Source organism: Rhinopithecus bieti, unplaced genomic scaffold (genome assembly GCF_001698545.2).
Source record: "Rhinopithecus bieti isolate Rb0 unplaced genomic scaffold, ASM169854v2 scaffold_20798, whole genome shotgun sequence".
Classification (NCBI taxonomy): Eukaryota; Metazoa; Chordata; class Mammalia; order Primates; family Cercopithecidae; genus Rhinopithecus; species Rhinopithecus bieti.
The window spans coordinates 1,606,711-1,632,593 of NW_016810106.1; the positions used below are offsets into that span (position 1 = coordinate 1,606,711).

At 47.1% G+C, this 25,883-nt stretch overlaps 2 protein-coding genes across 5 annotated transcripts in view; one reads left to right on the top strand and one right to left on the bottom strand.

The window, feature by feature from the left end:
* Window positions 1-662: 662 nt before the first annotated feature.
* The window catches only part of FAM174B (family with sequence similarity 174 member B), a 65,240-nt gene continuing 40,019 nt past the window's right edge, over window positions 663-25,883 (bottom strand). For 2 of the 4 annotated variants that reach the window (XR_001889051.1, XM_017891367.1), the window contains one exon: window positions 11,443-11,924. Coding sequence is in view for 2 of the 4 variants with exons in the window: in XM_017891367.1 (XP_017746856.1) it covers window positions 11,891-11,924 (34 nt within the window). In the remaining 2 variants the exon portion in view is untranslated. The other 2 variants (XR_001889050.1, XM_017891368.1) reach the window with 2 other exon arrangements.
* On the top strand, window positions 20,530-21,582 carry LOC108541745 (glutathione S-transferase Mu 5). The gene has a single exon (XM_017891370.1). The coding sequence runs from the start codon at window positions 20,559-20,561 to the stop codon at window positions 21,213-21,215; it is 657 nt and encodes a 218-aa protein (XP_017746859.1). The 5' UTR covers window positions 20,530-20,558; the 3' UTR covers window positions 21,216-21,582.

Consider the following 25,883-nt stretch of genomic DNA (forward strand, 5'->3'; position numbering starts at 1 on the left):
TGTATTCAGGAAGCCCATACTTTAACATCAAAGCAAAGGACATCAAAACTGTCTTTTGTCAGATAAGATTTTCCAGTGGGGGTGAATAGGAGCATAGTCTAACACTCATTCCTATGTGTTAGTGATTTGGACCTACTTTTAGATGAGCCAGATACAGTATAGATCCCCCACCATAGAGAAGAAGGGAGAGCTGAGTTCTCGTCTATGCAGGTAACATGATTTCATTGCCATAAATTAGAAATACTTTGCTAGACAACTGGCCCTACTTCCAATCAGCTAGTTTGAATTCTGGCCCCATAACTAATAGCCGTACACAGCATGTCAACACTTTTATTTGCTGGGGTGACATTTTGAAAACATGTCTTTCTTTGAAGGATACAGGAAACTACTTTGCTCAAAGTTAATTGAGCGTCTTACAATGATTTTCTGAAATGTGTTTGTAGGCTAAGAGGACATCTGGTTACACCTGTTTTCAGCATGATTCAGGTTAGAAGAAAAATCTCTGTCAGCAGATATGTTTTAAAATGAGATACTGTGTTTGGTTTGGAAGAATCAAATAAAAAATTTAAACAGATTAAAATTTAACCACACGTCACAGAAATGACTCAAGAATAGATCAAAGCTGCTTTCATAGTATAATCTTTTAATTGTGTGAGTTTTGAACCAAAAAAAAAAATGACATAGTTTTATAATCTTTGTGGGTTTTTTTAACAGTAAGAATGATCGCGTGCATTCCACATTTCCACATGTAACACCCTGTGCAAAGGAAGGCTTTTGTTCCCACCTCCCTGAAATGCATGTGCATTTTCCTTTTGAACACTGGTTTTTGAGGTACTGGACACCTCTTGATGCAAGGGTTCTCCAAAATTTTCTTCAAACTGAGGCTTTTCATTAGATCAATGGAACTTGGAGATCTGGCAAGGAATATGCTGCAGCAAATCCATAGAATTATTTTCATGTCTGTGCTCTGCATTAACTTGCAATTCAACATCAGGATTACCTTTGCTTCCTATTTTTAACTAATGAGTCTGTTATGGGTCTAAAGCAAATAACAGAGGATGAGAGAAAAGAGTTTAAAGTGTTTAAAGGTCAGAAGGCATCATGGCAGCTGTCGCGATGGACTGAGAGCTGAGCCCCTGCATGACTTGGTTCCTGAAGACGCTCACTGGGTGTTTTCCAGCTATACCCCTACAGGTGCAGTCAATATATGCACAGAGCATCCACACTTTTCTTTAAAGGTGGATTGTCTAAAAATGCCTACTGAAGATTTTTTAAGTTAGACATTTACCTCCATTAATTGCTCCACATGCCTCTCAGGGTTCATAAACCAACAGCTGAAAGATGTCTCCTACAGTGCTAGGAAGGTGCTAGGATGAGACCTTTGAAAGTTTCAAAGGGGCTTGTTTGGCATTGCTTTTTGTTGATTGGCTTGTTTAGGGGAAAATGTTGGCCGTGGCTGCTTCTGTGTGCTTTCTCAATTCCATGTTCTTTCAACTTATGACCTCATTTCCTAAAGTTCAGGCCGACTCCGGCTGCACTGCACACTAAAGCACCAGGGAATAACAGCGTCATGGAATAACTGTACTCCTGGGATTCATCAGGGACAATAAACTCACTCCATCAGGAAAAGTGTGGGCATGCTCCTGACATACAGGCCATCCTATTCATTTGGCACTCCAAGATGACATTGTTCAAGCTTTTTAAACCCATTTTCATTTTGATTAACACAAAAATAACATACCATCCTTTGAAGTTTTTTGAAATTTCAAAATAAATTCAACCCATAACTCAAACAAGTAAGGCAACAGGACTACACACTGACGACTTTTCAAACTCTACAATAGAAAGAAGGAAACAAAATGTTTGTTACTTACAGACTATAGTATGATTATGCACCAAGATAATATAAAAGTACTGACTGTAAAATCCTTAGGATTAATAAAAAGTTAGGGAAGGGGTCAGATGCAAGATAAAAATACAAAAATCTCCAAAATAAATACTGTTTCTATTCTAACAACAAGCAGAAAATATAGGGAGAAAATGCATTCATAAGAGTATTGGGAAAAAAATATAAAGAACACTAATAAGAAATATCCCAGACCTATATTAAAAACGCAAACTTTTTACAGAGATTGATTAAAGAGAATAGTTAATAGACGTAACCTTGGGTTGCAATATTGAATGCAGCAATGCTATTAATCCTTGTTGTTAATCCTTGCAATTTTTAGGTGAAATGCAATCTGAATTAAATCCCAGGGGAATCTTTTTTTTTTTTTCTTTGAATTTGATGAAAGTCCATCTGGAAGGGGAAAAAAAAGGATGAGAAGAGTTAAGAACTGCTTAAAGAATATCAAGGAGACACTGTCTCTAAGAGATATCTAATGTATTATTATTGATACAGTAATTAAAATAGTGTGGTGCTGGTGGTACAAGATTCCTTAGATCATCCAATGAAGTAGAACCAGATAGTCCTGAGATCTATCATACATATTCTAAAATTTTAAATCTGAGAAAGGAATCGCCAGGAAGAAATGGTTAATGGTTAGATTATCTTAAAGTAAAATTGGAAAATGTGGCTAAAAGGGGGGAAAATAATCAAGTTTGATCCCTCCCTAATACCATACACTGAAATAAAACCCCAGTGTATTAAATGTAAAAAAAAAAAAAATCAAAAGTATCTAGAATAAAATACTGGCATATATTTAACTAGACCTTGGATGAGCAAGAATTTTCAGAACATGAAGTAAATAAAAGTGATCTTAACAGAAGAGTGAGTTATTTTAAAACATCCAAACATCCTACATAAAATATAAAGAGAAGTGATAAATTGGTTAAAATATTGAAGAGAATGGACAAAGAGTTAACAGGCTTAAAGCCACAAATCCTCTTAAAACATCAATAAGGAAAACAATCACAGGCAAACAGAGAACCCAGGCACACAATTCTTAGAAGTACAAGTATGTAAGTAACAAAATTCATGAGAAACGTCTGGCATCAAGGTCAATCAGAAGAACGCAAACCAGCAAAATGAGACCATTTTCACAGTTCATAATTGTATGTTTTAATTATATTCCCTGTTTATCAGGTGAAATGGGGTAGGCATGGGGAGCAGGGGTATGTAGTTCTGGTCTCCTTTGAGAGAATCTGCCCCTGGGAAGCAGAGTTGACTGACAGCTCCAGCTATCCACGTCTTGGTGACCCCCAGCCAAAGCTTCAACATGACCAGGGTCCTCATAGCAGCCCGTTCCTGCCTGTCACAGAATGGCCACTGGGTTTTGGTTTGGGGACTCGCTATCCCCTGCCCAAAGCTTTTAGAATCCCACAGCAGTGGGAGACCCTTCCACAGGATCCTTTCCTCTCTTGCCTGCCGAAATGCGTGTCTGAGGCACGCCTGCTAGTCCTGCCCCCTCTCTCTTCATCTTTCACTGGCATTTCCCCCTAATTCCATTGCGTTGTGATGAAGGGATTCATGCACCCTCATATGCTGTTAAGGAAAGTGTAAGTGAGCACAACGTTTCTGGAAACTATAAGTAATTGAATTATGACACTCCCTCATTCAATAGAATATAGGTATGGTCAGTAAATATCAGGTTTGGGAAGCGCCCCAGTGAGGAAATTTCTTATGTTGTAATCTTAAATGGATAAAGCAAGAAACAAAAATACATCAATGACATGACATCAGTTTTAAAAAATATCACATGTAATAGATAGATACACAGAAAAAAGAAGGGCAGCAATTTCATCAAGATGTATAGGATAGCTCCCTCCGAGGATGCAGCTGTGAATAATTTTTATGCTTCTCCTTATACTTTTCTGTATTTTCCACATTCTCTGCAAAAAAAAAGTATAAATTATTTCATAATCAGAAGATGTTGCTTTAAAAAAGTAAGATTAAACATAAGCCAAAACAAGAGGTAGCAAGAGTCCAGTGTAGACAGAAATGACTATAATCGACTGGGAGGGGAAAGAGGGTCCCCACCTGGGCCGAGCGGAAAGGGGGGCATTGAGGTGACAGGAGGAGCTGTGCCTACCAGGGGGAACTGGATATGCACAGGGCATGATCGGAACTGTCAGAATGAGGGCTTGTGAGAAAAATAATAGGAAGTCCTAACAGAGAGCTTCAGGTCAGAACAGCAAAGAAACTTCAGTGCCAAACTAGCCGTGAAAACCATTGGAGATTTTTCTTTAGCATTGCCAGTTGACCAATGCTGCTTTCCCCGTAGCTTTCCTCTGAATTCCCACATTAAAATATTCATCTAGAGAAAGGACCCAAGCCCGAACCAGCCAGAAATACTTTGGATCTCAATGGCCATGTTCACTTGAACCGAACTCAGTGGGACAGCAGCTGTCTGGGAGACAGCCCTGGGCCGCAGCCAGCGGAAACACAGCCACAGCACCATCCTCACCTTCTAGACAGGGAGGTCAGACTTCCCTGGAAGAAACTATTTCTTGGATTTGTTTTTCTTCTGTTGCTTAATTTGTTTTTTCAGTTGTAAAAGGAGACATTTGGGAAAGATTCCATTTGCTTAAATTACGCACTGGTCACACATTCCAAGAACGTGACTCTGGATACTCAGCACATTGAGGGGTGCCCCTGTGTTGCCACTTTCTGGGATATGCAGTGACCCCAAGATGTATTTTGAAGGTGGGGAGTCACGATAAGCAGAGTCGGCATAGATGCATTCCTGGGGTGCTAACCCCTCGAGAACTCTTTCTGGTACAAGCAAACCTGCCTCCCTCTCACATGGACAAGTGGGGCAGGGATCCATCACTCCCCATCAGTTCTCCTTGAGAGAACAGTGGCTGGGGATAGTTCCAATCTCCCCATCTTCCGGTAAACACTGGGCCTGGAGAGACCTCTTCAGTTCAACCACGGGCAAAGACACAAGCAAAAATGAGAACAGAACACAAATCCTCACCCTTGACCTTGAAAAGTTGGAAGAACGTACTTTCGCAAATGACCTTGAGCAATGTTTCTTAGCCATGTTTGAGCTTGTAGCTTGGGCAAATTATAACAGTTGATCTTCTAAAGATGTTTCCATTTGGAAAAAATAATAACAAAGCCCTGGAGTGCCTATGCTCAGAAGCCTACCAGTGCCACTGGGCTCCCGTGTGCACCTTTTCGGCTCTTAGGGAGTCCTGCAGAGCCCATCTCCCTTGAGGACCTGCCTTTGTCTGCTCTTCTTTGCTTTTTACTCTTGTGTCTTATAATAAGCAACACCTGCCACTCTGAGACATAAAGCATGTGAGGCCATGTGACCAAAGGTCCCACCTGGAGGACTCTTCCCTCCCCGCAGAGACACTATTCGCTGCCCCGGTAGGGTCTTCCTGAGCCACTATGGATCTGACCTATCAGGAAGAGGGTCCTGCAATCCCCAAAGGCTGCCTGTTCCAATCTCCTTCCCTGCTAGGGACAGGGGAAAGAGAGAGAAGGAGGCCTGGGAAAGGGAGGGAGAGCAGGAGGGAGGTGGGCCAACCTCTCCTCCTTTCTTTCAAGCTATAAGTAGCAGGGCTACCTTCTTCCAGTCTATGCATCTTGGAAATTACAGGGGTTCTAGGGATAAATAAAAGCCCTCGGTATATCATTTACTTTTACAACTAACCACTGAAGTCCTTAAATTCAGGTTCTTAAAGAGCAGCCCTTCCCACCCAGGTACTTTTGGCAGGGCCTGCTGCAAGAAGTATTCAAAGCACAAGGCTCGTGGTGGTCTCTCAGGCCCCAAAAGGCTGAGTCAAAGGCCCTTAGATCCTCAAGGGGGTGGGGAGACTATCTATGTTTGGCTCAGGAGGCAGATAGAAAAGTTCAACCTGTTCTTTGAGATTGAGACCTTCCTCCCGATTCCCATTCTGTCCTCCACCCTCACTCCCTGAATACTTGAAAGCAGCTGAGATGCTGTAATAGAACCACTTAGATGTTTTGTTTTGTTTTTTTAACCAGGACCACAATAAGAAATACATCTTATATGGGTACACATTGCACCTATTGGTGTACCTAAAGAGGAAATGTAAGTTTCACAAAACAATACCCTGCTATGTGCCAGGCACACTGAAATTTTCTATTCTCCTTTTATTCTAAATTGTGCAAGGCCCACTAACGTATTTCATACCTCACAGCTAAGTGGCAAGTAGAAGTCTAAAAAGCACTCCCTTGGGAGATGGGTGGTGTCCCTGGGGCCACCCTGTCAGCCTCTTCTTAGGTATTAGAAAGGCCAGAACTAAGACATGTCATGACAGACTTGACTTCCTTCCCTGTTTCTCTATGGTATGTCACAGTAAACACCCAGGGCTCTAGCAGAGCTGCTGCCAGGGAAGAGGGATCCCACACTGGAAAATGTGCTGCTAGAACTTGGGCCATAAGAAAGGCACACTTTGAACGGTCTCAGCAGAGTTCACACTACAGAGGTCTTCAGAATCTCACTTGTGCTTCTTCAGAATCTCACTTGTGCTTCTCCAGTGCTCACTCTGATTAACCCCTGTTGGTTCTCAGGTTGAGGGGGCAAAATCTCATAGCCTACCGGGGTGGGGGCTGCCCATGGGAAAGACATTAGGAGAGCAAGGAATTTCCCAGGGAACCTGCTACGAGGCATGTGGCTTGTTTTCCTGTTTGCTCTCCAGGTCTGAAGTCAATTTGCACAGTAGAACTGTTTTTTCTTTTTTTTTTTAATTTAAGTTCTAGGGTACATGTGCACCTTGCACCACATCATCTTCCCTGCTGAAGAAACACTTTATACCCCATAAAACAATTGCTCAGGAATTCTGGGCTCCCAGACAGACCCTGAGATTCAAATAGAGATGAGCTTGGCACCCACTCCAAGAATGACTGGAGTATGGGGGCAGCCGGGAGTCCTTTAAGGTCCAGCTTGAAGAGAGTGAGCCGGAGCTCATCCACACCCATTCACCTCAGACACAAGAAATGAATGATGCCCTCTCCCCATCCCACCCTTTACTCTCTCTGGGCAAGAAGCATTGTTTGCAAGGCCCCTTGGAGGAAGAGGCAGGGAAAGTAGGTGAGGTGGCCCAAAGCCCTCTGGAAGTCCTGCTTTCCTTGCTTGGCCTTGCTCCCCCATCTCCTCGGGAAGCTGCTGTCCTATCCATTGAGCTGAGTGTTTCCAGTAAGAACACTGTCAGCCTCTAGCAGCATCCCTCCAATTCCCAGCACCCTGCCATTGCCTAGACAGTCTAAGGCCCCAGGGTGTGGCCAATTCAGATCTGATCCAGCTACGGTAAGGTTCACTGATGCTGAGTATAGTTGGGAGCCCTTCCTCTTGTTGTTCTCTCCTGCTGCTGAGTCTCCTCTTCTGCTCCTAGCCAAAGTAGAGGGGTTTTACCAATCCCCACCATCCAACAATTACATTCATCTACATCACCGGCTCAAGTCACTGCAGTCTCCCAGATTCTCACCAGACTGCCATTGTCCAGAAATGTGTACAGAATACTCACTGCACCACGCTCAAGCCTGAGAAAGTCCCAAATGCTCAAGGGGTATACAACGTCACAGAGAAAACATGATTAACATTGAACAAACATATGCAATAATCCAGGCAATGGATAAGTGCCCATAAGTGACCTAGAGAGAGGGTGAGTTGACTGGGGTGGTCTGCACAAGGTGAAATAGGAGCTCAAGGGCAGTGGCAGGAACATGAGAGTCTAAATGCAATCAACAGATACCAGCAGGCCAGGACTGCAGGGTTTGCCTAAGCAAGTTATGGTGGGGGCATGGGGAGGGTGTGTAGAAATGGGATGAATGGGAGGAGTTAGGCCAACCAAGCTTAAAAGAAAGCCTATTCAGGAGGTAGGCAATTAGGACTCAGAAAAGCAGAAAAGCCTTCTAAAGTCACATGTGGGCTGATGTTGGCTTATCTCCAAAATGACAAAAAGTAGTTATCCTTCTAGAAATGTAACCACAGCCAACTGGAAGCAGCAGTTATGATTCAAGCAGTAACTGTGGTGTTTATGGATCCTGTAACATCATCAGTGATGTAGCCCCTTCTGTGAGGTACAATCTCAGCCTCACAGGGCCACAAAGAATGAGTTTCCCCATGCAGGCAGCTTCTCTGGATTTATTTTCTCCCTCTTCTGTATCACCATTTTTTGTCAAGTGGCAAAGAATGTATTGAAAGAAGAGACCCTTCCTGCTTTCCTTCCACTGATTGATGCTTAGTATTCCTAGATCAGAAAGTCAGCTGAGATGCATGATGGGGGCAGGGAGCAATCCAGTAGGAAGGCCAGTGCTTATCCTGGGTTGGCCATTGGATGTGTTCATACTTAAGACCTCTTCCAGATCCAAGATCCTGAGTCTCTCTACTCCCACCCAAATTTTCCTCCATTTCCAAGGTGGCTAGGTACACTCCCTACATCTCAGTCAGAACGTTTGGGTGTGTCTAATTATGTTCTTTCCCATGTGAGCAGAAGAGATGCACACCACTTCCAAGTGGCCATAAGACCTCCCAGATGTTCTCCTCTTTGTTCTTCCCCGGGTCCCATGAGCTATACTGATAATGACAATGGTAATAGCAATTTTGGAAGCCAGCTAATATTGGAATATGGCAATGCCACTATCAGCCTATTTCCTGAGGGGACACATTAGAGCCAAACTTTCTCCCCTGCCCCTACTCCAACAGTCTGGAATGTCTGCCTTGGAATATTATGAAAGAAAGAAATAAACATCTCTTGTGTTTGAACCATTATATTTTGGGTCTATTTGTTAATGCAGTTTGGTCCACCCTGACATAATCTCAAAGAACTAAGTTTTCTTCTATCAGTCAACTGAGTGACTAGACACCCAACTACTTAGAATTCTGAGTACTAATAACTGAGGAAAAGAGAGAATAAGGTAGAAATGTGGACGAAGGGTAACATATTGGTAAACTGCCTCCAAACTCTTTTGGAGGTGTCAGCCTCTGCTATGTGTATCTCCATTTGAATTTGAAGACAGATTTGGAAATTCTAAGGAGGTATCTTAGGATACAATTTAATTCACAAAAGCCTACTGAGAGTTTCGTAAGTAGTCCAGCTGCTGGAAAAGAACTGGATACAAATGCTGGAGAAGAACCCAGCCCTTGCCCTAATGAATTCAGCACATGGTAGCGAGATACATATCAGCACTTTATTGTAGGACACTGCCCTCTCTTGCTTGGCTCAGCTGCATCTCAGCTCTGGGCATACCTTGTTTGATTCTGACTGAAATCGTGAACAGAAGTCTTCTTACCTCAGAGCAGGGCTTCAGGACACCCTCAGCCTCACACTGGTCTTAATGTTGTGCTTACCAGAGAGCCATATCCCTGTTTCCAGTGACCTTCTAGAGACAATAGTCTTCTTTATTGGACTCCACAAAAGCAATCAAATACAGTAACCAAACCAGTTCTTGCCTGCCAAGATCCTTGGAGAATACCACCATGCTAATATGGTATAAGAAAGATAAAAACAAAGAGCTTCTAGAAGAGATGACGCTTTTCCTCCACCTTTAGAATTCTCCTTCCAGAAGGGAACTGGGTCTTAGAAAGAAAACTGCTGTTGTCAGCCCAGCACCAGCCATGACTGGCAGAAATGCTACCTGGGCTGGAGAAAGACACTTCCTTCAGTCAGCTACTAAGGCGTCCTTGTGAACCTTGTAGGATGTTTCCAGAGCTTACATTTTAAAACACAAGTAAAGTGTGTGTTGGCAGGCAGCAAATTGTCGAACCTGATCTATAGCCTCTCTGCATTCCTGTTAAAATATCCCCAAATATAGCCACACCTGGGGGACCCCCACTAACTGCTTTATTCATGGAGGTAGGTGGAGAAGCATGGCCCTCAAGACACACAGGCTGCCCTCTTGTCTAGAAGGCAGGCATGAAATCACCCTTGCCTCACCCATCTACCTCTAAGGCTGGGGCACAAGAGCTTCACTAGAACTGAGGCAGGCCCATTTCTTAATCTGTGTAACAGAAAGAGAATGCAAATGAATGTATCCAGAAGATATTGTGACTGGATCAAGTGTTTTCAATCTCTGTACTCCTGTGAAGTTAGACAGACATCTAAACCCCAGCCAGCAAAGTCATTACCTGGTCTCAGATCCTAACATTCCAACTAAATGAGCTTCTGCTGTAGTTCCCTTAGCTGACATTTTGGCCCACCCAGGCAATAAGCCACAGGCCCCCTCTGAATATCTAGAGAGACCCACCCGTTATCCTCCACCAGCATTCTTCTCTTGATGGAAGCCTTGTGGGCCTCAACACTGAGCTCTGGTTTGCTATGCAACCCGCCTCACCCTGCAGGTGTAAATTTGGCAGAGGGATCCGCCCACTCCCAGAAGGCTAGTGATAGAAGCTAAAGAGACTCCATGCATCTTGGGCTGTTGGAAAATACGTGTCCTGGAGAGAAAATCTTCCTTAAAAAAATACAAGTACTGGAGAGAAAATCGTCCTTGCACAAAAGCAAGTATACCTGGTAGGCAGTTGTGGAATCTGTACTACTAGCAGAGCAAACTCTTACCCTGATGACTTAGGCGGGTGAAAGATCTCTAAACAAACCCTCATGCAGGGAAACATTCCTGAGATGTGAAATCTACATGGGCGGGCTTTATCTGTCCATCTGTTTTGGAGGCTGGTATGTCCTCAGTGCCCAGAATAGGACTCGGCACATACGAGGTGCTCAGTAAATATTTGTGAAATGAATGAATAAGTGAATAGATAGATTTCTTACAAACTGAAAGAAGACCTGTGCAGTTATGAAGTTAAAGGGGATGCTTCTTCCTGGAAGCCATATGAAGGTCAGAGGAGACACATGGAACTCTACTCAGCCTTCGCAAGCTCAGAAGCCTGATTTTCCTTGGCATCCAAAAATGGTAAAAGTCTAAGGCCAAGGTAATCGTTAGGAAAGAAAGAAAGACATCTGTCCCACAGGCCATCAGCATGGTCTGCAGAGGGGCCTCCCTGGTGCTTGACCCCCCCACACCTCTCTGATCCTCTGAGTTCTGCAGGTCACTCTGGCATTCGTGACTCTTCCTCTCTCTTTCTGGGCTGTCCCTATCTGCCAAGCCCCTCAAGAAATATGGACTCCATGGCAGATGAATGTAGATGCCAGTTCTGGAGGCTCTTCTGGGTAGACCAGAAGCACCAGCCTCCTCCGCTCTCACCCTAGGGCACAGCCACATTCCTCTCTGCCCTTTCCCCTCCTCCAGGCTCTGCTGCACTCCAGTTTCCCCAGCCTATACATCTCTGAAGCTGGCAAGAAGCCCCACCACAAGGAAAGGTGGAGAAAAGTAGCTAAGATTTCCCCTTCTCGAAACAGCCCACAGGGCCATTGGAACTATCCTCTGAGGACAGTTATGAAAGCAGGGTGGGACATTGAAAATAAATACATACATACATACATACATACATACATACATACATACATACTAGGCGTGGAGGCTCATGCCTGTAATCCCAGCGTTTTGGGAGGCTGAGACAGGAAGATCGCTTGAGTACAGGAGCCTGGGCAACAAAGCAAGGCCACGTTTCTCAAAAGAAAAAAAGAAAAAAAAAAAGAACAGTCTTCTTAAAGACATCAAAGAGATAACAAGAGTAACAAGACAGTGAAGAATGACGGGGCAGAGTCAGTCATAGAGAAGAGAATGCAGGACAGTAAGCCCAGTGCTCAAAGCTGCTTTTGCCTTGAGGCCACTGGTGGATCCAAAGAATGCGCTCATAAATACACTGCCCGTCTGAGGGCTCACAGACAACAGTCGCAGCCCAGTGCCACCGAAGTTGGGGGCCCAAATAGGTCCCCCTCATCTCCTTTACACTAATTCTGAAGGGCTATACTCTCAGAATAAGGGTGAGCCCGAAGTAAACCAACCCTCCATGGACTTGGAACTTAACTTCGTGTTGTCAGGTTGATCCAGGGAAACTCAGGCTGTGAACTTGGATTATGGTGTCCCAGGCTGGTACTGCCAGCAGCATCTGTCAGAAGAAGAAAACACTCTCTGTAAGAATGATAGCGGCATCCCAGGCTTCAAATTATTCCTGCGAAGAAAGAGCCATACTCTAAGCCTTCCCCACAAGAAACTCTGGCAGGTCACTCCCTCAAAAAGACTTAAGGAAGTTGTTCCACAAGGATGGTGTAATATTGTGTGACTCATGAGGCTGGAACAAATGCAATCCCTCCTCAAACTTTGGGTAGCCCTCACTGTCAGTTTTTCTGGGTCGAACTTGAATCCAGCTGCAGGTTCTCTGTGAAATCAGTTGTTTCCATGCCGGAAGCCTCTTCCGGCTAAGTGAAATAAGCAAAAAATACAAATTAGAACCATTAAAACTCATCAAATTTCCTTCCCACATTTCTTTGCAAGAAGCTGTAAGAACCTCTCAGCAATCATTTAGTCCAGTCCCAGAGAGGGTATCTAGCCCTGGGGAATAGGCTCCAGGCTCTTCGTTAGGAAGTTTTCCCTCATGTTGGACTTGGGACACGTTTCACCTCTTGGCCATTTCTCCTGAGCCTCCCTCCTGGTCCTCCCTGGCCCCGCCCATGTCCCTTCCTGTCCCTGTGAATTCGATTCAGGACTGACTACAGCCTGAGCTTGTGGGTTACACTCGGCAATCCCTCCATCATCCCTTAGAGCTCTCGGCACAACCACGAGATTTTTATTTGCTTAATGTCTGCCTTTTGAGTAGTATTGTAGCAGGAAGAGCCACAGACAAAACCCCTCAGACACCTAGTTAAAGAAGGAAGAGGTTTATTTGGCTGGGAGCATCAGCAAGACTCCTGTCTCAAGGACCAAGCTCCCGGAGTGAGCAATTCCTGTCCCTTTTAAGGGCTCACAACTCTAAGGGGGTCCGTGTGAGAGGGTCATGATCAAGCAGGGGGTACGTGACTAGGGGATGCATACACCGGTAATTAGAACAGAACAGGACAGGGATCTTCACAGTGCTTTTTTAAGCAAATAACCAATAAGGTCAGGGGTCAATCTTTGACTACCAGGCCCAGGGTGTGGAGCGAGGCTGTCTGCTTGTGGATTTCATTTCTGCCTTTTAGTTTTTACTTATTCTTTCTTTGGAGGCAGAAATTGGGCATTAGACAATACGAGGGGTGGTCTCCTCCCTTAGTATAACTGCCACAGAAGCAGAAACCAAGTCTGTCTTGTCCACTAGTGTGTTCTCAGTTTCTGCAACTGTTCCTGACACAGAGTAGGACTCAGATACATATTTTTGAATGAATGAATGAAACTTGGGACAGGCAGCCCCAAGGCTTCCCCCTACTACATCTGCAGTGATGGACTTCCCTTTCCTCCAGCGATCTTGGGAACCCCTCTCTTTATCTGGCTGTGTTTTCCTCTTCTTGTGTGTCCTCCTTTTGTAGGAGACTTTTCAGGCACCTGGGCTGTCTGGCACTTTCAGAGTACTCTTAAAGTGCTGGTGGACTCTATCTTCCTCTCCAAAAAAAGCTCCCAGAGTGACTTAGCAGTGGGCTCTCATACTACCATCATTGTCACTATCAAAAGTGGTCACTGCCCCACTGCCCAAGTGCAAGACCTAAGGTTGGCACAAAGAGAATTGACAGTCTGGTCTGGGCCCATAATGAAACTGGACCACCCCAGGAAAGGCTGAACCAGGGAGCCATGGAGTGATGTTGCACAGGCATAACCAAGTACATGGGGTATGTCTGAATAGCTGGCGCCTTCTTAGAGAAAGAACGCTATTTGCTTGGGTGGGGGTGGGAGAGTTTGACCGGTGCTTATGGCAGAAGGTGAGGTCCCATAGGTCTAATGCAGCCTATTCCAAGGCTCAGAGGAGAGGGTGAACCAAACTGCATGAGACAAGCAGAAGGATTTTGATTTTCTTTTGACAGGAGAGGGGTGCAGAGGGCTGGCTTGGGGGAAGGGGTGGGAGGACTCATTGAATGAGAGGTCAAAGAGTGTGAGCAGAAAGAGCCACAGCAGTAAAATTTTGAGGCCGGATGCCAACCTGGGGCTGAGACAACATTCCAGTGGCAAGGGGGCAGGAAGAATTTTTTAAAAAATACTTGTGTGTGCATGTATGTTTGCCATATACAAGGTTGGTTTTCTCCAGAACATGCCCAGTTCGCCACAATATCAAAACACGACCCCTAAGTATTTTGTGCAGTTGAATTGTGACCACATCTTACACCCAGATGATGGGGTAAACAGAGCAGAGAGATGTACAGAAGGCAGAAACCAGGAGGCTGTGACAGCCACGCAGTCACAAACTTCTGAAGAAATCATGCAAAGTGGAATTTCATCTGAGTTCCCTAGACCTTAAATCCCAAGGGAGCCTGGCCTCCTAGTAGGCAACATCACCACTTAAAAGTGGAACTTGATTTGGAAGTTGAAATGGACCTTGGCTGGAGAGGTCCATGCACTGGGAGATTGGGGGGGTAGGCGTGGCACATTCAGGATGAATTGAAGAAGTTAGCTAGGCAGAAATGCAATGGTTATGCTGGAAGCCAGTGCAAGAAGAGGCAAGAAGCGCTGGGAGCAGGGTTCAGAGAACCTCAAAGCTAAGTTAAAGAGTTTGGACTTTTAACCTGTTGGCAATGGGGAACCACCGAAGGTTTGTTTGACCTGGGCCAAATAGTGCTTGAGAAAAATGCCCCCAAGAGAGGTGTCTGAGGGGCCCTAGGGCAGAGCAGAGAGTGCCTAGAGGCCAAGAGACCAGTTAGGAAACTCTGCAGGAGCTCAGGGTCTGGACAGAAACAGGGGCTGCCAGGGGGGAAAGAAAGGACTGAGACTTGGAATGGCTGGAGAAATGATGGGAACCAGTGAGCCTCTCGCTGGGAAAGGAGAGGAGAGAAGAGGACAGGCAAAATCCTGAATCAAAGATGATGCAAATGATGCTGGGAGGAGACTCGAGGGCTGGGGAACCCTGGAGAGAAGCAGGTGGGGCTTGGGGTACGTCAGCTGGCAGGGAAATCTGCCAGAAAAGCTCTTTGGGAAGAGAGACAGGAGGATCTCTTGAGTTTCACGCTGCCTTTCTAGAGTGCCAATTTCCTCTGTCCTCTCAAGTGTACAGAGGCCCCATACCATCTTGCTTTGGGCTAAGAGAGGTCTCTGTGTGTCTTGTTGGACAGTGATATGGGGCACATGAAAAGACTCCCTCGGCAGCCATCCCTATACCCCCTGACTTAGAGCACTTACAAGGGGACCTGAGCCAGGCAGCTCCTACCTGCCACCTGTCCTCTTTGCTGGCTCTTCCTGGGGGTCAGACTAAGGACCATCCTGCTGTCCTCCTCCCGACCTGCTGAGAATCCACTCAGCTGCCCATATACCCATTTGCCTTTTCTCGTATACCATGTAGACCCCCACATACAAAAGGAACCCTTACAAATCTGAAGAATCCTATGGACAAAAGTCTGCAATTCCTCATGGCATCTGCAATCCCCCACCTGCATGTCTACTGTCCTCACACACTTGTCTCAGGATTCTTTGCATCGACTTGCAAAGTTTGAACTTGTTGCTTTGTGGACATTACACTCAAGAGTTTCAGAATACTTTTCTTTCTCTCCTCTGCATCTATATCTTTCTTGGGCCAATTTGTGTCACTGCCCAGCTAATTTCCAAATACAGTCCTTTGCTGTATTCATATGTCCCACTGCCATCATTCCCCTGTATAGATAGTGATTATTTGGCCTAAAGCTCATCTTTCTATAGCCCAGAGTGAACCCCAATCACACACATGAGTACATGCAGCATCTTTTTATGTGTGTTAACTTCCCCCTGGGCCCTGGTCTTTCCTCGATGCACTGGCTCCTGGGGAGCCCAGCAGTGCCTGTTTTCCCTGGGACCTGCCCATCACACTTGGCAGGCCCTCATCATGGCAAGACTTCCTCTCTGCCAATCTGTCCTGCAAGACGAGGCAGGCCCTGCAGGATACACTCTGTCCTCCTCAACGGCTAGACCCTCTCTTTCTGAATCAAGCGTTTTTTGGTTTTTTTTAAACCTGTTGGCTACTGAGAAGGAAAGGGCACTCTGTAGTACTCTTTGAAGTCTCTTCCACTCATCAGAAAGACCTAGCCAAATATCTGAGTGTGCTCACGACCCACCATCCTATCAGACTACGTGGCCCTTCCTCAGACATTAGGACCATCTTCTGGCATCTGCCATTCTGGAAACCCTCTTCCTCCAAACAGAAATTTGCCACCCCATCCAAGTCTCCTCCAGGGTGGGTGACATCCTCACGTGGGCCTTCCTGGCCTTGGGTATCTGGAATTGTCTGCAGGCTCACATGTGTGATCCCCCAGCCGGGGCATCTGTGTCTGGTCTCTGTGATTTTAATACAGGGGTTATCTGAGAAGTGCTGCAGAAGAGAGGGGGATCAGGGGACAGACAAAACCCAGAATCAAAGATGATGTAAATGACGCTGGGAGAAGAGTGGAGGGCTGGGGAACCCTGGAGAGAAGCAGGTGGGGCTTGGGTTACTCGGGGCTGTGGCCTACACCTCCAGGGCTAGAAATCAGAAGCTGTAAGCAGGATGTAGAAAAAAAAAAAGCAGCCTAAAAGTCTCACTCTTTAAGATGTGCTTCCTAGCCTAGCAGCATCAGCAACTCCTGGGAGCTTGTTGGAAATGCAGCGTCTCAGACAGCAGATCCACTGAATCAGAACACGGCGCATTCCATCCAGGCTCCCGAGGTGACTTCCTAGACGTTTCCACACCACCTTAACTTAGCCTCCACGGGCCTCCCACAGTCGCTGCTGGGCTGGTTGGTGACATCCTACACCTGGTTCCTCCCACGGGGGCCCCTGGTGCTCTGGTCCTGGGCCTCTAACACCGAACACCCTGTCAAAGAACCCCCAGCAGTGGAGCCTCCTCCCCACAGCTTGGGTAGGCTCTGCTGCTAGGGTCTCCAGACCGAGAAACACACAGCTGAAGCCCCCACGCCAGAGGCCACACTGGGTCTGACCATCCAGTTGGGGTCACAGCCCTACACAATGTGTCCTGGTCCCCCACAGGGTGACGTTCGAGGGTTTCAGACTCTTGGGTCCCTTGCTCAGTGAACTTACAGTGCCTCCCTTGAAAGGCACCATGCTGTGAACCTGAGGCTTATTTACAGACGTGTCCAAATCCTCTCTCTGGTCCTGCGTGCAGTGGCCACGCCCTTCACAGTCTGGATGTGGATGACTGTGTATACCTGATACGCCCTGGATATCCTCCTTTGAGGCGAGCAGGAAAGCCACAAGGCACAGGTATAGAAGGAAGAACTGCAGGGAGAGGAAGCCACTGGCCTCCCGCAGAGACTTGCTTAGGGCTCCAGGACAGATGTCCAGGCTCAGAGAGAGCGTTCCCTCCCATGGAGAAAATGGTTGGAATTTATATGAACTCTCCAAGCCCACGTGTCCTTGGGTATGGAACGAGGACTCTGAACTCCTTGATCTCCAAGGGCCCCTTCAGGGTGAATGCCCGCTCTAGAAACTTCCTCGTTGTCATCCTGCCCAACAGGGTCCTGTCCCTGGGTACAGACTTTCAGGTTGGAACTTTCCAGGTTCTAGGACCTCGTCCAGAGGATGACTATCACTACCTCAGAAAAATGATACATAAAACTCTGACAAATGATGTAGACTCAGACACAAGTGGCATCCAAAGGCAGTGGTGCTGGGACAATTAGATAGACACCTGCGAGAAAATAAAATTGAATCCATACCCTACACGATGGCTGCTTCAGGGACAGGGTTCAGGGAGACTCACTGCACATCAGGGTCACTGGGGTACTTGTAGCCTGCATTGGTTGGGGGAAAGCCAGTGGGGTTTGATAGGCTTGTCGTGGTCAAGGAGCTTCAGCTCACATTGCCCACTGAGCCCTCATTTGACAGGCTTCCCGTGGGCAGCAGCTGCCTTTTGTGGGCTCTGCTCAAATGACACAAGGACAGTCGCTGCGCTTCTCTCTGCCAGGGGAGGGGAGAACACAGGATCAGAACTGCACATACTCTGGTCCTAATCGCTGGGCCTGGCAGGGAGCAGATGTTCCCTGGTCGCCATGCAGAAACACTGATGGTCACAGCAAGTGGGGCTCAGCACTTAGGTGGGCTGCATCCTTCTCTAAGGTTCAGACTGAAAGACTGAAAGGGGGTCCAAGGGGAGGAACAAGGGGGGAGGAAAGGAGACTACCCAGAATCTGAGCTCTTGGGAACCAGGTCAGACCCCAAGGCCTCTCCCTTTGTACTTTTCCATGAAGCCTCTCTCGTTCATAGCTTTTGCCAATACAGGTTGGAGATGGGTCGCTCAGTAGTGCAATCCCACAAAAGACAATGGGAAGGTTGTCTCTTAAAAGGCTGTTTTAAATATTAATGGTCATGGGACAATGCTCATAAAATTAACTGAAAAAATCGGGTCAGATGACCCACTTTTGTAGAGGAAACAATGGCAAGGCACACACAACGCCAGAGGTCACTCTTTGTCCAGGAAGTCGGTCCCTCTCTTGTCAGGCATCGGATGCCCCATGTCCCTGTCACAGCACTTTATTCTCTGTCATCCCTGGCAGTGATGTGTCCTGGTCCTCCCCAGATTCACTTTATTGAGCCTTCCAATTAGCATAGTGCCTAGCACAAGTAGGAGTTCAATACATGTTTGCAAATGAGTGAGTGAAGGATGGATGGATGGGTGGGAAGGAGGGAGGGAGGGAGAGAAGGGGGAGGGAGAGAGGGAGGGAGAGAAAGAGAAAGAGGGGAGAAGGAAGGAAGGAGGGAGGAAGGGAAAGAGGGAGGGAAGGTGAGGAGAGGGGAGAAGGAAGGAAGGGAGGGAGGGAAGGGGGAGGGAGAGAGTGAGGGAGGGAAGTGGGGAAAGGGGAGAAGGAAGAAAGGAGGGAAGGGAGGAAGGCAGGGAGGGAAGGAAGAGAGGAAGAGACAGGGAGGGAGGAAGGGAGGGAGGCAGGGAGGGGAAAAGTTCGGAAAGAAATCTACCAAAATGCTGATCAGGGTTATGATCTAGATACCTTATTTTATCTTCTTCATAATTACCAGTCTTCCAAATTTTCACCAGTTAAAAGATCACTTTTATAATAAATATACTTTTTATCAAAACTCAGCTATTTGGTTTAAATCCATCTGAAATGGTTTCTTATAACTCCAAGTCCTATTTTTAACTAATGAATCTAGAAGACACTGGAATTAGTTCATGTCTATCAAACTGGTCAAGTCTTGAACCAACATTAGGACACATGATGTGACAGTTTCCTAAATGCTCATTAAAGAAATGGGACTATTTGGAATCAAGGTGCCCCACAAATCTAAATAAGAACCCCACATCTAAGGATAAAGGGGAGCACAGGTGCTCCCCTTAGGGAAGATGACAGCAGCATTGGGGACATGGACAGTAACCCTTAAGATGGTGGGCCTGTGTCACCCAAAGTTGCCACCTCTGAAATGCCCATAATAAAGGTAACAAGAGGGAGATCTCATTCTACTGGGTATAATATTCCATCCTGCCCAACTTTGCTTCCCTGAAGCTGAATTCACTCTGCTTTTAAGAAATGGATATTGTCGCCAGCCCGGGGGCTCACACCTATAACCCCAACACTTTGGGAGGCCGAGGCAAGAGAGAGGATCACTTGAGCCCAGGACTGTGAGGCCTGCCTGGGTAACAGTAAGATCCTGTCTCTACAAAAAATTAAAAACTAGCTGGGTGTAGTGACACGAGACTGTAGCCCCAGCTACTTGGGAGGCTGAGGTGGGAGGATCACTTGAGCCTGGCAGGTTGAGGCTGTAGTGAGCCATGATTATGTCACTGGGTGACAGAGCAAGACCTTTTCTCCAAATTAAAAAAGAAAAAGAAAAAGAAAAGAAAAGAAATGGAGGGGCTGGATTATGCAGGTGAACAAACAAGCCCTTCTGTGGCCTCCTCTCCACCTTCATCCTCCTCCTCTAGCCAGAGATACATCCATGGGCCCCAATCCCCCAAGCACCAGTCACCACCAACTTCTTACCTCCAAGGAAGAGAACAGCCTCAGGGACCCCCCACCACCACCACCTCAGCACTCTCTCTGGGCCTCTGCAGTCTCACACAACTCCGTAGCTTTCGCAAGGCGGAGAGCCGAGGGACCTGATTGGGATCAGGGCCCACCCTTCTGCAGGGCTGGCCCTGACCTTAGGCCAAGTCCCAGCACTGGGTGGCAATGTAGCACTGTGGGTAGCATCCAGGCCTCCAAGCAGCAGACAGACCACTGCTAGCAAGGGATCTGGGTGCGTTTATTACCAAAGCCTTGGTTTCCTAGCTTGACAAGTAAACATCCCAACAGAGAAACTACTTGGTAGTGTTGCTGGACACATTAATGAATTAGTGCTATGTGCCTGGTAGTGCTTTAAAGACATCAAAACATCCAATTCATAATATCCAGATGAGGTAGGTACTGCTGTTGTTTCCCTCTTACAAAGAGAGGGTATCGAAGAGAGGTTAAGAGATGTGCCTAAGGCCTTGTGTGGCAAATGTTAGAACCAGGATTCCAGCCCAGGAAGTCTGGCTTCAGAGTCCAAGCTAGTCTTACTATGCAAATGAGTGTCTTTACAATGCATGTAAAGTCTTCAATGCAATGCCAGGAACATATTAAAAGCTCAATAAATAGGCCTGACTGCAGAATCCACACCAACAGGCACCATGCCCATGATCCTGGGGTACTGGGACATCCACGGGCTGGCCCACGCCATCCACCTGCTCCTGGAATACACAGACTCAAACTACAAGGAAAAGAAGTACCTCATGGGACATGCTCCTGACTATGACAGAAGCCAGTGGCTGAATGAAAAATTCAAGCTGGGCCTGGACTTTCCCAATCTGCCCTACTTGATTGATGGGACTCACAAGATCACCCAGAGCAACGCCATCATGCGCTACATTGCCCGCAAGCACAACCTGTGTGGGGAGACAGAAGAGGAGAAGATTCGTGTGGACATTTTGGAGAACCAGCTTATGGACAACCGCATGGAGCTGGCCAGACTCTGCTTTGACCCAAATTTTGAGAAACTGAAGCCAAAGTACTTAGAGCAACTCCCTGAAAAGCTAAAGCTCTACTCACAGTTTCTGGGGAAGCGGCCATGGTTTGCAGGAGACAAGATCACCTTTGTGGATTTCCTCACCTATGATGTCCTTGACATGAAGTGTATATTTGAGCCCAGCTGCCTGGATGCCTTCCCAAACCTGAAGGACTTCATCTCCCGCTTTGAGGGTTTGAAGAAGATCTCTGCCTACATGAAGTCCAGCCGATTCCACCGAGGTCTTTTGTTCGGAACGACAGCCACGTGGAACAGCACATAGGGCCCCGTGATGCCAGAAGATGGGAGGGAAGAGCCGACCCTGCTGCCTGCGACCCTGGAGAACAGCCCGACTCCCTGGACCCGCCTTCTTTCTTTCTCCTTCTTTCTACTCTCTTCTCTTCCCCAAGGCCTCATTGGCTTCCTTTCTTCTAACATCATCCCTCCCTGCATCAAGGCTCTTTAAAGCTTCAGCTCCCCACTGTCTTCCATCAAAGTCCCCCTCCTACCATCTTTCTTTTCCTGCACTAACGCCAACCTGACTGCTTTTCCTATCAGTGCTTGTCTCTTCTTTGAGAAGCCAGACTGATCTCTGAGCTCCCTAGCACTGTCCTCAAAGACCATCCGCATGCCCTGCTCCCTTTGCTAGGTCCCTACCCCAGCCCTGTGTGATGCCCAGTAAAGCCTGAACCATGAAAAAAAAAAAAAAAAAATAGTAACTGATGCTCTTGGCTGCTGGGATGCCTCAGTAAAGCAGATGGCGGCCACCCTGTGCTCTGTGTACAAACCTCATCTCCCTCCTACACCAACAGCCTTATGAGTCAGGAGTGTGCCTGTCTTGTTCACCTTTGCATTCCAGCAGGCCCCAGCATCATGCCTGTGGCTCTCTGAAGACCTGCTGGATGCATAAGATGACACCCATTTATCAAGCACCCACTGTGTGTGCCTTATCTCATTCAACCCTCCCACTGCCTCATGGGCAAGCTGGGCATTGCAGCATCTTGGCAAAGGGACACCGCCCCTCCACCAGTGTGGGGTGAACAGTGGATAGAAAGCGATTGATTTGCCAGGCAGTAGACTGCCCTGGAGTAGACTTCAAATGAAACAGAGATTATTTATTCCATGTCATTGGTTACTTTATGTAGTGCTTACACAACTCTGCTCTTCTTCACTTTCAATTCCAAAACATTTCCAGTATTTATTTTCCATGGATGGTGATTCCAACTAAAGGAAAGAGAGAAAAGTGCGCTGACGCTGACCAAGACCTTGAGGGGACTAAGAGGGAAAGTGACAGCATCACATAATGAGAGCTGATGTAAAGGCTGGCCGAATCAAGAAACGGTCTCAAAACCTTACAATGTAGGAAACAGAATCATCACAAAGAAAAACAATGTGATCTTGGAACAGTGGCGACCTCAAAGCACATCTCTACATCTTGATAAGAAAAAAGAGGAGACGTAGAAAATCCCCCAGAACCAGACTCCAATTTGGCTTGTGGTCTGTCATAACATCACAGGCACCAGAGTGGGCTCTTTGGTGATGAGAGCAGAACTGAAAATGGAAATGGAAATCAAACACACAGCCCAAGTCAGGTCCCAGGTTAGCTGACCTGCTCCTAAGGTCTGCTAGGCTCAGGCCAGGATATCAGTGGAGGCCCCTGGTCTGCAGCCCATTCCCCTTCTCCTGCCATCCCCATCCAGGCATTGTAGCAAGGGGCCTTGCACATGAATGTGGACACCCCGGGCTGCATGTTTGAGCTCCAGCCATGTCCACGTCTCAGTCACAGCTGGCCATTCTCAGCCAAGGCATGGGCATACAAGTGGCCCTAGGGAAGATAAACCCAGTGCAGGCCCTGGGAGCTAGCAAAGGGGCATTTGGGCAGAGAATTATAGAAAAGGAAGGATCTGGGGGTCCAGGGGATGTCCCAAAATGTCCCTTTTGCCCTACAGACCTCTTTCCCCATTGGGGAGCTGCAGCCAGAGTGGGACCCTCTTGGAACATATGACCTTGTCTCTTTGGCCCAGAGCTGACGTCTTATGCTATCCCAAGTGTGAGCAGTTTTGGTCTCAAAAGAAAAGTCCCCTCCTCTTCCCTTCAGGGAAAGTGCTGAAGAGGGCAGGAGACTGGTGGTTTGAGATCTACCCCTTAGAAACCATGTGACCCTGTGCCATGACTGACCTTCCTAGACCCAGCCCTGTGTGTACAAAATGAAGACAAACACCTACCTCACCACCGTGTTGGCAGGACTCAAAGAATGACAAAGTGCCAAGCAAATCAATGTTTTCTTATGGATAGCCAGGGAGGTGAATATGATTCAGGGGAAACAGCCCTGGGCCTATGGAAATGATCAGTCTGCTCCAGGAATAATACCTACCTAAAGGATGCTGTTAGGACTGAATAAGTGTGTGTGCAAAGGCACCTGGCACAGAGGAAGAACTCAAAAACTATTCATGGTGGAGGTGGTGGTGCTGGTGACGACCATTCCTGGTGGTGCTGGTGGTGCCAGGCACCTGCAGATATTTGGCTCAATTACATATTTTAATGATCACAATAACCAAAGAGGTGTGTTCCTATAGTGCAGATGGAAAAAGTGGGGCCAAGATCACAGGGTTCGTGAGTGAACAGTGAGGCCGGAAACACATGCCTGCATCCGATTCCTCTTCTGCATCCGATTCCTCTTCCCACCACACTCAGCACCACCTGACTGGCTGTCTTGCAGACTCTGGGGATAATTCATTCACAACACTCTTACCTGCTCACAATAGGAAGCCTGTTCACAGCACCCCAGGCCAGATCAGCATTGAGACATTTATACTAGAGACGGTGGGCCACCTGCTTTGCCAACAGACACACAAGAGCTCCTTGTGTTCCCGTCCACATCAACTCGGCTCATCAAAAAACCCATCCCAGGGAAAATGAGCTTGCTGATAAACCAACTAAGCGTAACAAGAAATACCAGCAAACTTTGAGGCACTTTACAAGGAAAGTCACACCCAAGTACTTGTTGGACCCAAGAAGACTCAGGTAGCAAGGCAGGGAGTGGCTCACGACAGCCACCCGAACAGTCACTTCTATTTGGTTCTTGAAAATAATGGAAAACAAACTCGGTTTTCACAAGTGGTATGCTGTGTACACTGAGTCCACATCAGGTGTTCTTGAATTCTCTGATAAATAAAAACCACAAGCAATTGTGGCACCACCAGGCTGGAGGGAAGCACTGGCTCACACCTGTCATTAGGAGCAGCCTGGGGGCCTTATGGGGCAGACCCTTTTCCTGAACTAGTGGTGCTGGAGTGAACACCTTCCAGGTCCCCAGGGCTCGCCCCTCACCCTGAAAAGATTAAATCATTTATTTGCATAAGAAAATATCTAACCCAAATACAGGAGGCAGAGGCGGACACAGGGAGCTGTGGTTACAATACAAGCAACATCTGGACCTGCAAACTCATGATGCTGCTACAAGAAGTGCGTGCAGGGAAGGTGGGTGGCTGGGGAGGCAGCCCAGCATCATCCCCAAAGTCTTTACTACTGCTCTCCCCTCTGATGAGTCACAATGCTCTTTGTTGGTGATGCTTGTAACATAACCCTCCTCTCCCCTCTTCAGCAACTGGCAACATCAAGGTGCCAATCTCTCTTTTTTTTTTTTTTTTTTTTTTTTTGAGACAGAGTTTCGCTCTTGTTGCCCAGGGTGGAATGCAGTGGCGTTATCTCAGCTCACTGCAACCTTTGCCTCCCAGGTTCAGGTGATTCTTCTGCCTCAGTTCCCCGAGCAGCTGAGATTACAGGCACCTGCCACCGCACCAGGCTAATTTTTATATTTTTAGTAGAGACGGGGTTTCGCCATGTTGGCCAGGCTGGTCTCGAATCCTGACCTCAGGTGATCCACCCGCTTCCCAAAGTGCTGGATTACAGGCATAAGCCACCACGCCCAGCCGCCAATCTCTTTAAATAGCTTCAGCTGCCAAATCTCACCAGCAAGTTTGGGTCGCTGATGCCTACCCCTCTTCTCCTATAGACCCTGCTCTTCTGGGTAATTTCCCCTGATTCCCTTAAAATGATACCAACACCCAAGAATTTCACCAAAGGGGGCAAGCACGGGACACAAACTTACCACTGCATCAAGGGCCCTTTGAGGCTAATGTGACATGTCCTTATAAAGCATCCCCCAACCCCACATGGTGTAAGAATAACCATACAATTCAGGCTTTCCTAACAGGAGATGCAAGCAGTAGAGGGAGAGGCTTTGATGTTAGGACTTTAACTTACTGGCTTCCCGCAGGTGTTCCACGGCACAGCAGGGGAAACAGATTTTGTAGAAGAGGTCAAGGTGAGGATGAAGCCTCAACAGAATCTTCAAAACCAAAAGGCAAGTTGCAGTACCCGCTGACCCTCCGCCACGCAGAGACCGCTGCGGACGCTGAAACACCCTCCTCCCCGTCAGGCTGGCTTGTCCCCGGGCATCTGAACAAGCCAACCTGACAGGATGGGTACTCAGTGGAGGACACTCTCTGAGAAGACTGAGATGGTGGGGAAACCCACTCTCCAGGGCTGGCTTCCCACGCAGCTGTTTGGAGAAAGAGCTACCCTGGAGAACCTTAGTCACCGCTGTGGTTGTAGAGAAGACCGAGCACAGGAGTAGCTCCTCGCAGAGGAGGGACACAGACCACACCCCAGCTTCTTGGTGACCTCCAAGGGAACCAGTTGGAACGACAGCAAATGGGCTTTTCCTCTGGCTTTTGCTCACCTCGCTGTGCACCCAGCCCAGATACATTCCACACTTACTCATAGAAAGAGTAAAGCAAGCTGGGTATGAGGCAGTTACAAGCTAGCAATTTTTTATGTGATTGATTCTATCTTCTCTGGAGATGCCCCAAGATTCTCTGGAAACAATTAGGGCTCAGTATTTCCTAGCCAAGGAGTAAGCTTACAGGAAATGAGCAAGTGAGCCTCC